Genomic DNA, 15,912 nt, shown 5'->3' on the forward strand with positions numbered 1-15,912 from the left:
GGTAGGTGGCATGGGCCCTATACAGAGTGAAGGATACACATATTACCTGGTTCAAGAGGGAGGGCATTGGAAGGGGGAGAATAAAGACAGAAGTTAACTGATTTACTTTCATCCTTACTACCTATACAATGACTACAAAGGTTTCTAGATCTTTAAGAAAATTTTTCCATGCGTTATTTTTACCTCCTCATCAAGGCTCCAAAACATGGAAAGCGTACGCCTCCCCCCACTAAGATGTTCCTAGTAAAAACCCTGACAGGTAACTGCATCTTACTTACAGAACTTGCCTTATTCCAATCCCTAACCAAGTTTATGCTGTTATGACTGCAATTAAAAATGGATTAAAAAAATACTTAAAAAAAATATATATATTTTTTTGCTTGGTTGTAACACTTTCAAACCACAGAGCTTAAGGCAGAACCAACAAGGAGTAACACTCTTCTTGCTATGGGGGGAAAAAAACAACGACAGAACAAAATCTTCAACTTGTTTAAAGCAGCTGCCATAGGTAACTGAGTGTCTGGTGTGTGGTTATAGTCTACCTGAGAACAAACTGCTACCCAAAACTGCCACCAATATTTCCCCAACAGGAAAAAGGAAGAAATAGGCTAGGTTCTACTACGGAGTTAGCAAGAGGGTGAAAAAGGGATGCCAGTATACAAATTAATTAAACCTCCAACCGTTCTGGAATAAATCAACTATGACAGCTGTAATACAGTAAGTGAAGGCCACCTCTTTTCCTGAATGAAAACACCCACAGTGAAATTGAAATGAGATTTTTCTTTGTTATATATTGTCTACGCACATGTGCTTGCCTCAACTTTCACTGGTGTTATTTTCATTTCTCCTCCTCCATGCCAAGTTTCACAGACTAATTCTGTCTCTGCCTTAATGAATCACTGCAGATGATGCAGTTTAAGGAGTGCTGGAGTCCCAGTTCCTTTGGCCACGGCCGATACAAACCCGTCCTGGTTACAGCACAGAGTTTGTAGCAGGTTTGTTTTCCTGGTAGGTAGCAAGGTGCTTTTGTGCACCAAACACTAGCCGGCTATTTGGTTCTAAGGAGAGGGCACTGGAAGAGGATGCAAATTGAGAAGTCAACTGAATCAAAGGCAGCCTTTGAAGAGAAACTGAGGCTCTACCCACAGTGACAAACAAATTCCAAGAAGCAGTGACACGATACAGCTTGCATTGATCTAGCAGCTGGCAGCCACTGGAAGAGGCGAGCTCCCCATTCGCTCCCAACCAAGCACTCATTCCCTTTCTCAGCCGTAGCCCCAGCACTAGCCTGGCTACAAAGCACCTTGTTTTCACTTGCCTATCTGACAGAAACTACCCTAACCAGTTCAGTTCCCTGTTTACCAGGTCACCCCACAGCACAGACAGCTATCAGAGCCAGCCTGTGAAAGGGAGCAGGACTGTGTAATCCAGAGAGGGCTGCAAGAAGCAGGACGGCCCTGTCTGGCAGTGGAAATCACCAGACTGGTCAGGGCTATGGGGTAACCCTACCCTCACTGTGCACTGACACTTGGAACCAGCAGGGGTTAATGGATTGCCAACAGCTTACACAATCAGGTTGCAGGGAGAGATGTTCTTCTGAAACAGACCTGAAAAACAACCTAGAATTTAACTGTATGATCTGAACAGCACAGAAAAAAAGATGTTATCACATCCAAGAGATGTGTGTGTTGGCACTGGACGCCAAGTGAAGCAAGCTTTTTTAGATAGCATAGCATTTATGGTTTTACTCTGACTGCCTTTAGATATCCTGATCCATCTTTAAAGTATTTAGTTTCATCAGTTCCTTAAAACCACATGGCTGTAGATCCAGGTGTGAGAACGGCTGAGGCAGGTACCAGGCAGAGCCATGATTTCTATGCCACAGTCCACGTTGTTTGCCTACAGAACTGCCTTGGCAGTAACTCCAACAGATCACTTGGAAAGCCACATTTCTAAGCCACAGGATGGCTCTCCATGAAGAACAAGATCAGAGAGAAGAACTTTCAGACTGTTTCCCACCTCGTAGTTTGATAGAAACATGATGACCATTCTGAAATGTGCAGACACCTGCCTGCTTTTAACACCAGCAATGTCACTTGATGCCAGGTTGTTGGAAGACAGGACTTGATGGCTTTGTTTGTGTGCATGCACATGTTTTGTTTGGCTGGGCTTTTTGTTGTTGCTGTTCTGGCTGTGGGGCTTGGGGTTTGTTTGTTTTAAGCTACTCACTAACAATATACTCACATACTCAGCAGTTCTTGAATTCCAAAATTACACACACACAAGCCTTAGAAAAAAAACATTTAATTTCATGTTCTTGTGTAACAAACAAATCTCTTCAGCATTAGGACCAAATAACTCTTTCAGGTGATCTACACCACATATTAAAAGCAGTTCTTGATTCACTTGGCAATCTCGTTGGTATCTTCAGCAGTTCAGTTTCCTTATCAGCAGCTTGAAGCCTTGACTGCTCCTCACCAGCGAAGGGCCTGGTCTGCAGCCTCCTGCAGAGCACTGCCTGGTAATTCTGCTTGCCTAATAGCGACGAGCTGTTTAGAAAGATCAGGTTGCCTAATAGAGACAAGCTGTTTAGAAAGATGATGCACGCACGACAAAGTACTATCAGTGCTCTGTTACTTCATGCCAGGCAGTCTGCACATCTTTCAACATCCTGAGTAACGCCGTCAGTAGACACCATCGGACCTGTCCCAAGCCCAGTCACAATACAAGCTGGGAAGGTGAACAGGAAGAAAACCCACAATGGCTTCTTCGCCTGACGGGACTGATCAGGAAGCTAACAACTGTTTTTATAACCTGTGCACCTGCGTTAGGAAATGTCAGGCATGATTTGAGAACACGGCTTTCAGCTAACAACAGGTCAGTACCCTTTCCTATCCCCCCGCTCTAGCACCAGTAACCAGCGTTCGCACAACCTCTAAGACTGCACTGCTGCAAATCCCTTATCCTGGGTTACTTACTGTGGGGCTATTTATACAGACTGCAGCGACAGCAAGTTTGTTCAGGCTGCTTTACGCACCTTTTAATTGGTGCCTTGAACTGAACACACTGGATCACCTCACTGCTTTAAAAGTTTCTGAATCAGATGGGTTTTAAAGGCTTCCTAACACTCACCAGAACACTCAGAGGCTCTGCAGCTGTACCTAACATTAATTTATTTCCTTCAGAATTGTAATCATTAAATATTTTTCCTCCCTTAAGAAAAAAAGGGAAACTCAAAGACATTCTTACACTCTTCTGCCTCCCAGTTATGTAATTCCCCCTCCAGTCAACAATCTTCTTCTGCCATTGCTAAGAACTTACTTTTTCCCTTGATCAAGCTTTTTAGTAAGCAGAATAATTTCTGCATTTTCTAACCACAACACAGAATAACGCACAATGGCTTCAAAAGCTTTGAAATACCTTACTTTTATACGGCAAATAAACTTGCAGTCAATAGCAAGCAGAGACAGACGCTTCATTTTTGAAGAAATCCGAGAGCAAACTGGCTCATCATTGCTGCTCACCATCCTCATTTCAAACGCAGATGGAGTAGCTGATTACATTAACTTCTATTTAAGCTATGCTACAAGCAAACTGTTTCAGATACACAGATAATGAGTTTAAATATCAGATGTTATGTTGGCTGGCTGGCAGAGCAGTAAGTAGAATAAGCTCCTTCAATCAACTGGATAATGCCCATAATTTAGAGATCTTTATTGGATTTTCAGCTGCTTATAGAGGTCCAGAGGAACATACCAGCAGAACTGCATCCCTGTAGTCCATGACATATCAATAACTTGCTTCTACACATTACTCTATCTACAGTGATCTAACTGTTCAATCCTCCTCAGATGGAATTAATGAAGCACAGTTATTTTCAGACCACATGGAAACTTCAAATAGCGCAGAACAAAGCTAAGTAGAGTTTGGGGGTTGAGTTACATCAGCTCTAAGGTTCAATTTTATCTGTATCAATTATTTTTATTCTGGTTACAATTTAACACGCTGATTTTAATCTCAAACTCTAACCAGTTCAGATCCAGGTTACTGAAAGAAGCTCTGCTCTTTCATGAGCTATCTAAAGTCATCTATATTAGTTGCAAAGGTACAATTCCACATCTTTTATTCTGGATTGCGTACACAAACACTTTTAGAAGTAATCTTTATATCTCAGTCTATGCAACTCAGCTCCACAGCTTTTGGAAAGGAAAAAAGATATTATCTGTATATTAATATGGCATATATATATGTAGCTCTTATGTCTTCTTTTTCTTCATAGTGGGCACAACACAGTTAACATGTGAACAAGGGTACACACAGGAAAATATAAAGCAAGAATCAGAGGATCTACTGAAAGAGGCCCCCTGAAAGCTAATACATTTACTATTCCTATAAAAATTACCTGGATCATCAAGGTTCACTTATTGTGGGGGGGAAAAAATAAAGTTAGTTCTTCAAGACAAAAATTCTAGCTCAAATTTTGCTTAGTTGTTTCTACAAGTGAAGACAGGAAGCCTGCCAAAGAGCAACACGTCCATATTGACACCCAAAACGTGTCAATATGACAAGCAGTGATTATATGAAAATGTTTTGATGTAAGTCTTTGCAACTCAAGAGTGAAAGTACGCATCACGGGTCTCACGCTTTGTCTGCGAGGGAAATCTGCACCAGTACACGCCGTAGGCTGACGGGCTGGAACACAAGCTCCTCTTGCAGAGCTGTGGCTGTGGTGAACAGCAAGAGGACCTTGACCCAGCAATGCAGCCTCAAGGCAAAAAAGGCTAAGTGTCCCAGGCTGTTTGAGGCAAAGCAGTGGAGGGAGGTGATCCTTCCCTCTGCTCTGCGCTGGTGAGGCTACGCCAGGGCACTGGGACCAGTGCTGGGCTCCCAGTACAAGAGGGACAAAGACTCACTGGAACAAGTCCAGCTACTGAGCCTGTTCGGGCAGGGGGGAGGGATAGATGATCTCAAAGTTACCCCTCCCAACCCCAACAGTTTGGTGATTCTGTGGAAATTTTGCTAAATCCAAATTTTCTGTATTTATTTGAGTCTACCACTACGCTTATAAAGCTGGTTTATGCCGAAAATAAGACCAGCAGATGCCTGTTGCTCCACAAAAATTGTTAGCAGTGGATTAGTTAAGACAGCAGGCGTGACAGGATCCAGCCTTGGAATACAGGGGTAAGGGGCAGATATTTTCAAATCCAGAACAGAGATGAATGAGGGAAATATGGCAAGAAGAGAGAAAAAGGATATGCCTGAGTACGGGCATTACTGCAATATCCAAATACGGATGTAGGCCCTACAGATGTAGGCCCCTGAGGACTACCTAAATTCAGACAGACAGCTAACCACAGAGGTACCTAAACTCACCTCACACTTCTCCATTCGACCTGGAAATTCCAGAGAATTTGAGGTGTGTGACCACACTTCCACAGGACTGGGCACTAAAATAAATAGTTATATCCTGGGGTTGAGGAAGGGAGGAGTTATTTTGCTTTTCAAGTGAGGTGGCAGCAAAGCTCATTCAGGTTGTTAGAGCTCAAACCCATACACCTCAGGGGAATGCTCATCTCCAGGCTACTTTTTATTAAAGAGACATCTTATCTCCCCCACTTACAGCCTCTTACTCTGCAGGAAAGAATCTGAGAATTATGGGCCCAGAAAAGAATGCAGCATAACCCAAACAACCTGGCTAGGGCACTCAGACATAGCCGAGATTATCTTCAGCCCTGGTCCCTGCCCCTGTCATCATACAGGGAGCACTCATTGCAGTGCAACCTCTTGTGGGTCCTAAAACATAGTAATGTTTTTTCTTAGTCTTCTGATTTAACATTGCTTCCTCCATGAACAGGAGGGTCCACCCCTACCTAGGCACGCACCTGTCAGGGGGGCAGAAGCATCCATTTCTCTAAAGATTTCAGGAATTGGTGAGAATGACTTGGAATCTGCCTAAAACCTGACCCATACCTGGCAGACCTTTTGGAGTAGCGCTAACACCTAACAGTTGGTGCTTTTCTGGTTTGAAGGTGGCAGTAATGGTTTCCTTTTCTTTCCTACCTTCACTAAGATAACCCAGAAGATCCAAAAACGCTTTTCTTGACTCATTAACAACAACCAGTAAATGCTTCACGTGAGGAAAGAACTCAATCCTTCACCACCATTTCCTAGCTAAGGGACTGGAGGTCAACCATCTCCAAAGAGCATTAATCTAGTCCACTCATACACTGACTGCAAAATATTAAGCCATTTTCTCACAATTCAATTACATAAGGGAAGTTTATTTATCAGTTTCTATTACACACCACTATCAAACTAAAAAATACTAAGAAAAAACAATCAAGCTACTTGAAGAGTGACAACTCTCCAACTTGGCACAATAATGAGTAGCATATCAATACAAATACATCCACAGTCAACTTTCCCTAAAAAGAAAGTTCTTACTTTTACCAGCAATTCAAACCTCAAGAGTTGCATAAACAACCTCAAACTCCATTTCTATCTTCAAAAAACACAAGGTTTAAGATTAGACACGGTGAAGCCAATTCAGAAGCTTCTGGAGAAAGATACAGAAAGTTGTATTGCAAATTAACGCTGAATATCACTTATTTTCTGTACACCTTACGGCAGCTTTCATCAAATCAAAAACTCAATTATGAGTCTGCATCAGCTAGCCTACTGGCTGCAACAGAACATCTCCCACAAATAACTTCATAGAGATGGTCACCACACAAAAATGATTATCTGACCATACTCAAAAGCTAATTTTTTCCGTAAGTTTTATGACTTTTTCATGATTTTGCCTCCTTTCTTTGCCCCCCTCCAACATAATATCACTGTGCAAGACTATCATCAAAGACAAGATGGAATTAGATGCAGTGCTACCCTATGAAAAAATACAGATTTGGCAGGACTCAGCAAATTTCACAGCCAATCAAGTCAGAGACATGCATTGACAAGTGCTAGAAAAAGAAAACTGTCACAAGGGTACTGCTGTGCCATAAACAAACAGAACTGTAGAGTTAACCCATATCAGTTCCTTAATATAAGGAAATACATTCTGGAAAACTACCAGTTACATATGAGGCATGCATTTACCTGTGTAAGCAGCAGGTAACTACTCCACATTAACACGTGGGGCAGTAGCACCAGCAGTGGTAACTTCCTTTTGCCAATATACAAGATTTCAATTTCTCTTACAGTAAGGAGCCTGTTCAGCATCCAGTAACAGAACCAGCCAGCTGGAAGTAAAGAGTTTTTACACTTGTACAAAGTGGAGGGTTTGAGCTTTCTTCTTTAGCCATTAAAGTTATTTCCACATGCAAGTAAGGGCCAGGAAAGCGAACACAGTATGTTTTCATTTTGCAATGCTAGCTGAGACGCCAATTCCAAATGACAAAATTAGAGTTTAACCTTTACTAGTAGGGTGTAAAAGCAAAAGGTAATGTTTGCAGAAGTACTTGAGAGTTATTTCTTTGCTTCAGAAAATTCTGCTCTAGACAGATGATAGTCCTAACTCTATTTCATACCTAAATCCTTTGTGGAAGTCCAGTCCATGATGCTTCAAGCACAAGCCGTGTGACCACACAAAGTAGGAGCTGCAGCTCAGGCATTTGGTTTCACTCCGTTAAATAAGGCACTCACTTTTCAGTAAGGATGCCAGCCCCATCACTCAATACCAACAACTAACCAAGCCACTCTTCTTCCTTAGCAAGAATACGAAGAGCAGTCTAAGCTACTTCTCCCAAGTTCCTTACAAGACATTAGAGCAGCACATTGCACCAAAGCGTTAAGAGATTCACAACGATGTCCCCAGAGGAACCAGCAGCTGACACAGGAGAGCTCAGCAGAGGCAGCAAGCTGCTGCTCACTTTCACTGCACATCGATGTATCCTCAGTGCAGACAAACACTGCGCTTGGAGCTCAGCTTGAGATTTAACAGACTACATGCATACAACATTTTTAGTAACGTGCTTTTGGTCCTTTCTTAAACAAGCAACAGAGCACAGAGAAACGCCTGGACGGCTCATTTGGGCTTGAGACTGTGGCCTGCCAATACGACACACCATCATGAAATAAAAAGGGAAAGAAAGCTCTGTCCTCAGAGGCAGACTGGCAACACTTGCCTGGGCACACTGTCACATCACTGTGACCATCCTTCTGGTACTGTTCCTAAACCACCCGGTACCGCTCACAGATCTGCCCGTGGTACTCCTGAAGGGCACGTGTTAGGTTCTGCAGTGCCCACTGCACCTCTGCTTGCTCCACACTGAGTTTTGTAAGTCAACTGGATGATGTTATCATCTAGCAAAATGACTGGAATATTTTTGTTACTGAAACAAAACTAAAAGATCTTTATCACTGGCGAGCCACCAAGTTTTACAAGCAGCTTTAGATAATAAGACACAGCAATTTCTCTGGCTGCTTTTCATTTACACAATTTGGCCTTTGTTTATACGTCCTCATACACCAGCATCCCAAAAGGAAAATGTCAGTCTATTCAGAAAATACCTGCTGATAACTGGTAAGAATGACAGATCAGATCAATCCTACATCCTGAATACCAAAGACTTCATTTCTCAGAATGTCACCTTTCCTTGCACTCGTCTTCATGATGAGTGCTTTAAGAGCTTTTAAGTGAATACAGCATTAATGTAAATGGAAGAAATATGATTAAATTTATGAAATTAATTTGCCAAGCTACCTGCAATCTCAGCTGATGGTTTCAAATGAAAATAAATATACTTTATACCACAATGTATTAAAAATTTAGAGCAGTCATCCTCACTCCAGTTAGCTTTTAAGATGGAATGATGTGGAGGAGGATTTTTTTTTGTTGTTTTTTTTAAAGCTTTCTTGCTTTTGTAGCAAACATCAGCATTTATGGCTGCCTGAGCAGCAACGAACTCAATATTTTCAAAAAGAAAAGACCAATTTTAAAGTCTACTTTAGTTAATGCTGAAGTAATGGAGAAAACAGTATTAAATATTAATTCCATTCAAAAGCAGAACTGACCCGAGGAGATGTAACTAGCCACATAAATCCACATTACCACCATACAGCAGGCATCTGAAGACTATTCATACTCCACAGACTGTTAGTTCCATGTATTTGTGAGCTAATGTTACAATGCATTAGAAAGGACTGACAGATGAGCAATAGCCTGGCCATTCTAAAAGCTGTGTGTTTCACTAAGATCTCTCCCCTATAAGCAATAGCAATGTTTTTAAATGAATTCTCATACTTGGGCAATGAAAATACAGGAGTATTTTTCTATGTTTGAAGCACATACATTGTACCTGTGAAAGTCTTTGCTGATTACTCAGAGTTGTTTTGAGACGACGGTATTTGATTTCAAAATTATGTAGGGCAAGTATAAATATTTATATTAAGAGCATGAGTTCATCTTCATCTTGTGCAAACTGTCATGTAAACAGAGCAGAGACACTGCATCACATGATCTTTCAGAAGATATAGAAAGTGCACACAACACTGAACTGAGCATATGAAATCTGCTAACGAATATGGTAACTGTCCACGAAAAGCTAGAAACCACAAATGAAGAGTGAAAACAAGATTAACTGCCAGTGGGCAAACTCGTGTTAACAGAATGAAACTCCACTGCAAGGCTTAACCCATTTTATTGCCATTTATTGACATTATTGTTGTCTTAGGAGAGCTCAGCATTACAAACAGCCAACAGATCATTTTGTTGTTGTTTTTTTTTTGTTTGTTTGTTTTGTTTTTTGTTTGTTTTAAAGGAGTGTATTTCATATCTGCTAGGTGCTATAGTGCAGAGCAGATACAGACATCAGTGCACCAAGCAGTAGCCTCCTACCCAGACTTCTTACCCCTGTAGTTTGTGGATATAAAAGTCACAAAACAGAGACATTTGAAAACATTTTAATTCTTCCGTCAGGTGAAGCAAATATTAGATAAAGCAGAAGGAAAGAAAGATACAGAAGTGCTACGTAAGCACCTGGAAATAACATATTTGTAACCGTAAGTTAACTAGTTATGAATTTGCTATTAGTGAAACTACAGAAAAAATTTGCAGCATCTTCATTGACGTGATGAAGAACGGGTGAAGAGAAAAAAAAAACAGTATCAGTAAAACTGATAAAGATCAACCACAGCATTACAAGAAACAAAAGGCGCTGTTTAAATCACTAATGCTGAATCTTCATATTTTTTAAAAGTATCATTTAACAGGTACTAGAGCTATCAGCATCCTAACCAGTATTTAGAAGCTCACAAAAATCTTGTCACGTTCTAATTACATAAGCCCAATGATGTACTTGCTCCCTGTTTGTCTTAGAAATGTTGACTGGACAATGCCTTTTTTTTTTTTCTTGTTCTTCTCATGTTTATTATGCCAGAATGCATATTCTAAATCAGCTACTATGCTTTATTCCAGAACATCAAAAAAATATAATGAAAAAGGCAGATTACAGATCAAAAGGGAAGAAGTGTTAACTTTCAGAAGCATATACACTTCAAACAAAGCCAGTTTTGCAAGAAAACTGTAAAAAGGAAAACCTCATACATATAATGCTAGATGTTATTACATAGTTTCAAAAATTGAAGAAATTTGAATACGTACTACAGTGTAGTGCTTATTATGGTGGAATACATCTACTTTAATATATATTAATAAGTCTTCCCACTTCACAGATGGGAACAGAGAGGGGGGGGAAATGGCATACTCAAATTAAGACTATAAAAGGATTTGAAACAGACATTCAATTACACAAGTGCTAGTCTGGCATCTTTATTGCTGCTAGTTTCTTCTTGGTTTAACCAAAACTAGTCTGGCATCTTTATTACTACTAGTTTCCTCTCCATTTAGCCCAAACTGTTTCAGCTGTGGCACTGCTAGCACAGCCAAAGTCACCTGAAATCACTTAATTCTTAAGGACACACAGCTCGTTGGGCCGGAGCTCAGGCCTCCACCTTCCCTCGAAGGAAACAAGGCCAAACCAAAGAAAAGCAGGATCAACAAACGTGTTGTTGTCCCCTGAGGTCTGAAACATTTCCCTAACGTGCTCCCAGTTTCCACAGGAAGAATTTAAGACTTCCATATCATAAAAGGCAGAAAGCCAGCTCAATAGCCTCTGGTGCCAGATCAAAGCCCCAGTGACCAGACAGCGATTTGTTGATTCACTTCAGGCCCCTGAACGTACTGCAGCATGTTTCATAATTAGTTAGTTCTCTGCGAACAGAAGGTCTGCACCAAAAGGCGTCTCTAACAGCCTCTCCTCACACCCTGCGTGTTTCTTTGCAGGGCATCGCCACACCTCGCTCGTCCCATGTCCCCTCCAGTTGCGGCCCAAGCATTTCGCCCTCCCTGCAGGCTGGTGATGAGCGGGGTTTGGGCCGGGCACAGCAGGTTCAAGGCAGACCTGCACCTGCAGACATCGCTCCACAAAGCTGCGTGACCCTAAAGAGGGCCAGAAGGAAGAAAGCCAGGCGCTCCCCTGTCTTTTCCCCCTGCTACCATCTCCTCCAGCACCGCAGCCCCAAGCGGTGCTTCGCAACGCCCCGAGCCCTGCCCTCACCCCGGGGGAGCCTGCTCAGCTCAGTAACCCAGCAAAACCTGGCAGAGGAATGCTTTCTGTGGGTTTCCTCGGCGGAGCTGGCTTACCAAACAATCACACGAGCACTGAACCAGCAAGAGAAACGACACGAGCATGTGGCCAGGAGCGGGACAGCCTCTCCGAGCAGCAAAGGGTCGGTGAAGCCCATCGTGCACAACCTGGTGTGTAAAGCGCCAAAACAAAGAACCAATTCAGGCTAAGTAGTCACTATAGCATGTACGTTTCCTTCTTTCTCCACAGAGAAAGAAAGCCTGCCTTCAGCATGCAGAGCAGCGCATTAGGATAGGTACAGGGTGCCCTCTTCCCAGCTGCAAGAGGGAACCTTCGTTTTGAGGCTGAGGTCAGATTAAGGCACGATTGGGAAATACTGTATTTCTTCAGAGGCTAAAAGACAGCATGCTGAAGTCTATCAGGAAGTCTAGCATCAGAAAAAACTATGTCCTACATGAACTTTAATGTTATGTTTTGGGCTTTGCAGGTTTATTTTTCCATTAAAAAAAAAGTAACAAGCCTCAAGGTATCTGCAATTGAAATAACCGTCCTCGAAATCGTATGAATCACTCTACTTTTCAAGTGATGTTACTTAATGTTTTTTAATAATGACAAAGCTGTAAAAAAAAAAAAAAAAAAAAAAAAAAAAGCTCAATGGCAAAGTCCTATGTACCATCAATGAACTGCTCTAGGACAGGGGGAAAAGAAGTTCATTCTTTCAAGAAGGCTTCAGAGAGCACAGAATTAATCCTGAGAGCAAGGGCCATTGATTTAAAAATGATTACATATAAATGTAATCAATGGGGGTTTGTGTTGTAACAGAGCTATGTCCATATGTACGCTGCACACAGAGGAGGGCAGCATTCCCTCCGCTGCCCTCTAACCTGCCCCAACACACGCTGCTTTCTGTAAACACGAGGAGTCAAAACAGACACAGCCATTGTGACCACCAAGTTTCATTTACACAAAACACCAAAGATGCAACTGCACGTAACGCCGAGCAAAGGTGGGTGGGTTTCCTTTTGACCTCTCTCTGCGAGGGAGCACAACAACTTTGTTGATGCAATTCTGAAATATTAGGAAAAGCTACCAGTTGTTGAAGAAAAGGGATGCTTCCCTTCTGTTTCCCCGTTGCTCTGGCTTTGAAGAATAAAACACTTCCTTAGTTAAAACAAAAACAACTGTTTTTGATGTAAAAAGTGACATGCTAAAGGTTACAAGCATTTTAAAAGGCAAAGGCTGCTTGGGGAGTGATCACTGCAGCTGGCACTGCAAGGTGGGACGGAGCCTTACCCTACCTGCCACTGGGGCACGCTGGAAGCTCGGCACAGGACGGCTCGCAAACAAAACACCACTGGAGCAGCGCCCCAGCAAGCCTCCCAGGGGCACGTGCGTGTCTCGATTCTCAGTTTGACAGCCTGGCTTCCCTCCGCTCCGTTACAGCCAGCACAGCACCGGTGCAGTGTGACAAAGTAAACAGCCTCGCAAAGCCAGCTCCGCGATAATCTGCTTCGGAAGCATTACGGACACCACTGCGTGGTGCAGACAAAAACTGAATTGTATGCTTAAAGAAACTTCAGCTTGTTCAGGCTGGTCTTAAAGCTAGCCTACAAGAAGAAGTGACATCTACGCAACGCAGTTATAGCTAGTCAAACACGTGTCACAGACAGGAAAAAAAAAACAAAGGACAAAGACTTCAGTGCTGACAACAGGATTTCTGCAAACTCCAGACATGTTCTAATAATTAACTGTAAGTTACACACAGACAGACACACACACACAGCACATATATATTTTTAACCTTACGCTCACAATATATCACAATAAAAGACGCGAGTGAGAAAAGAAGGCAGGATGTGGTTAACCCAATAACTGTGGTACAGCATCAAAAAAAAAAAAAAATGAAGGGAGACAGGGGCAGAAAGAGAAGGGTCATGCATTGTATTATTTGAAGACAAAGCCTAGAGCTCAAATAGGTGTGAAGAGCTACTGAAAAGACTCGAGAAAAAGTTGAGCACAAGATGACATAAAGGAGTTTTTCTGCTGCGTTTTATCTGGGGTATATTCTAGACAAGGTAGAAAGGGGGAGGCAGCTTCATGGGACATGTTCATTAGAATAAGAAAAACAGGTAAATATGGAAATTGTCTGAAATCTAGCGGGATGCGCCTCTCTAAAAGATGTGACAGTCTGTCACATCAAGTCTCTAGAGTCTTTTCTCCCTGGCAAACCATCCAAGGAAGTGCTGAAGCCTACAACACAGGCAGACACACGTAATGCTCTTTTGTTCAGCAAAAGGTAATTACACAAGATTGTGGCCAGGTGCTAGGCCCACTTACAGAGTCACCATAACCCAGAGCATAGGTTCACAGCCTCCAAAGGCACATGGAGACGTTTGCTTTTACAGAACAACTTGCCAGAAGAAATAAAACACCTATTTGTTTACGCTGATTAATTTATTGACAACAGTAGTCCGAAAGGGTCATTGGAAGGCGGACAGCACAAGGAGAACACCCAGAAGAAGGATCCCGTGCCATGCGAAGGGCCTGGCACAGCTGTTGGAACAGACCTGGTGCTGCCTGCTGTGTGTTATCGCCACGGCGCTCTGGCTGCACGGTTTTGTAATCCGGTAACACGCGCTGCACATCATGCCAGCGCACCTTAGCCAAGCACGGCTTTCCGCGTTTCTTAACAAAGTCACATCAATCCCCAGGCTGGGTAAACAAAGAAAAGAAAGAAACCGAGCGAGCGAGAAACCCCTTCCCCCAAAACTTCAGCCGTTTCGGACCGGGTTATTTTCCTCCACGAGCTACGTAAGAGACCTCAGATCGTGTCAGACGGAGGGAGGGGAGCTCCCAGGGCAGAGCACAGCTGGGAGCAGATACCCGTCTCCCACGATCCCGGCCCTTTGTCACGGGTCTGTGTGGCTCAACCCGGAGCCAGGCAGCCGGGGGGCTGCTGCCAGCTGCCCCTGGCACACACACGGGGGGTTGCCAGCGAGCAAGCACCTCTCTGACAGAGAGCTCAGCGCCGGAGATGCTGTGGGTCTCCGGGCAGATGATCGAGACTTTAAAGGGCTGCGGAGCCAGCGGGCTGACATGAGGCTGGGCAAAACAAGCCTTTCCTCCTCGTAACCACTTCGGAGAGCAGCTCGCCCGTACCGCAGCAGTGTTAGCGCACAGGACTGGTGTTTCCATGAAGCTCGCGTGCAAAGCGAGCGATCCCCAGCGCAGCCTCGCAGGCTGACACACGTGCGGAGAGAAAGCTTTGCTAGGACACCCCGCGACCCCACAAGGCCTTCGGGACGCTGCCCCATCCCTTTTCCCACCAGCAGCGACCCCAACTTCTGACAAACTCACGGCAAGCCCCGCGAGGCACAGCGGGCGCTGCAAACAACAGCCCGGGCCAGCCACAGCAGCAGCACCACCACCACCAGCACCAGCACCAGCAGCCGCCTCATTAAAAATGTTAATGAGGAGCTGCTTGGGGGCGGCACGGCGACCTTGTTGTGTTTTGTGGCTGTGCTTTCCAGTCGGTGCGGCTCTGTTTCATCGCTCCCCGCACACAAAGGCCCCCCCCCCACCACCATCACACACCACCCCCCCCCCCCCCAGAGCCGCCCGGTGCCGGCAGGGGGCGGTGCGGGGGGGGGGCAGCGCCACGGGCCCGGGCAGCGCCGCGCCGCGCCCCGCGGGACGGGGGCGGACACGCGGGGCCGGGCGCCCCCCGCTCGCTGCCTTTGTTCCCCGGCGCCCCTTCATCTTCATCACACCATCATCATCATCACCTTCCTCCCCCCCCCTCCCCTCCTCCTCCTCCTCCTCCTCCTCCTCCCGCACGTCAAACCCAGCCGAGCCCCGGCCATTGTCCGCCGGCCGGCCGGCAGCGGGGGCACACGGGGACGGCGAGGCAGGGCTGTCCGTCTGTCTGTCCGTCCGTCCCCTCTGTCCCCGCGTCTGTCCCCGTGTCCGTCCGTCCGTCCCTACCTGCCGTGGAACCAGTCCTTGCAGATGTCGCACTCGATCATGAAGCGGCTCACGTCGTAGGGCTCCCGGCACACGCAGTACACGGGGGTGGCGGTGCTGGTGGCGGTGGCAGCGGCCCCCACCGCCGCTCCGGCCATCTTTAAAGAACTCCCGGACTGGGGCTCCGCCGCCCCGCCCCGCCCCTCCCCTCCCCGCCCTCCTCCTCCTCCTCCTCCTCCTCCTCCTCGCCCCCTCCCCTCGGAGGCGGGCGCCGCACTGCGCCTGCGCGCCTCTCTCCCTCCCCCCCCCCCACCAGAAGAGCGGACGGAACCGAGTGTGTGCTGTGTGGGGGGGCGGGGGG

General features: G+C 45.0%; 1 protein-coding gene across 2 annotated transcripts in view; it reads right to left on the reverse strand.

Moving 5' to 3' along the window:
* The window catches only part of KDM7A (lysine demethylase 7A), a 58,906-nt gene extending 43,195 nt beyond the window's left edge, over window positions 1–15,711 (reverse strand). For both annotated transcript variants that reach the window (XM_032197382.1, XM_032197373.1), the window contains exon 1: window positions 15,573–15,711. In XM_032197382.1, coding sequence (XP_032053273.1) covers window positions 15,573–15,709 — 137 coding nt within the window. In that variant the 5' untranslated portion in view covers window positions 15,710–15,711. The remainder of the gene's footprint in view (window positions 1–15,572) is intronic.
* Window positions 15,712–15,912: the final 201 nt, after the last annotated feature.

The sequence above is a fragment of the Aythya fuligula genome, chromosome 1, assembly GCF_009819795.1.
Source record: "Aythya fuligula isolate bAytFul2 chromosome 1, bAytFul2.pri, whole genome shotgun sequence".
Taxonomy (NCBI): Eukaryota; Metazoa; Chordata; class Aves; order Anseriformes; family Anatidae; genus Aythya; species Aythya fuligula.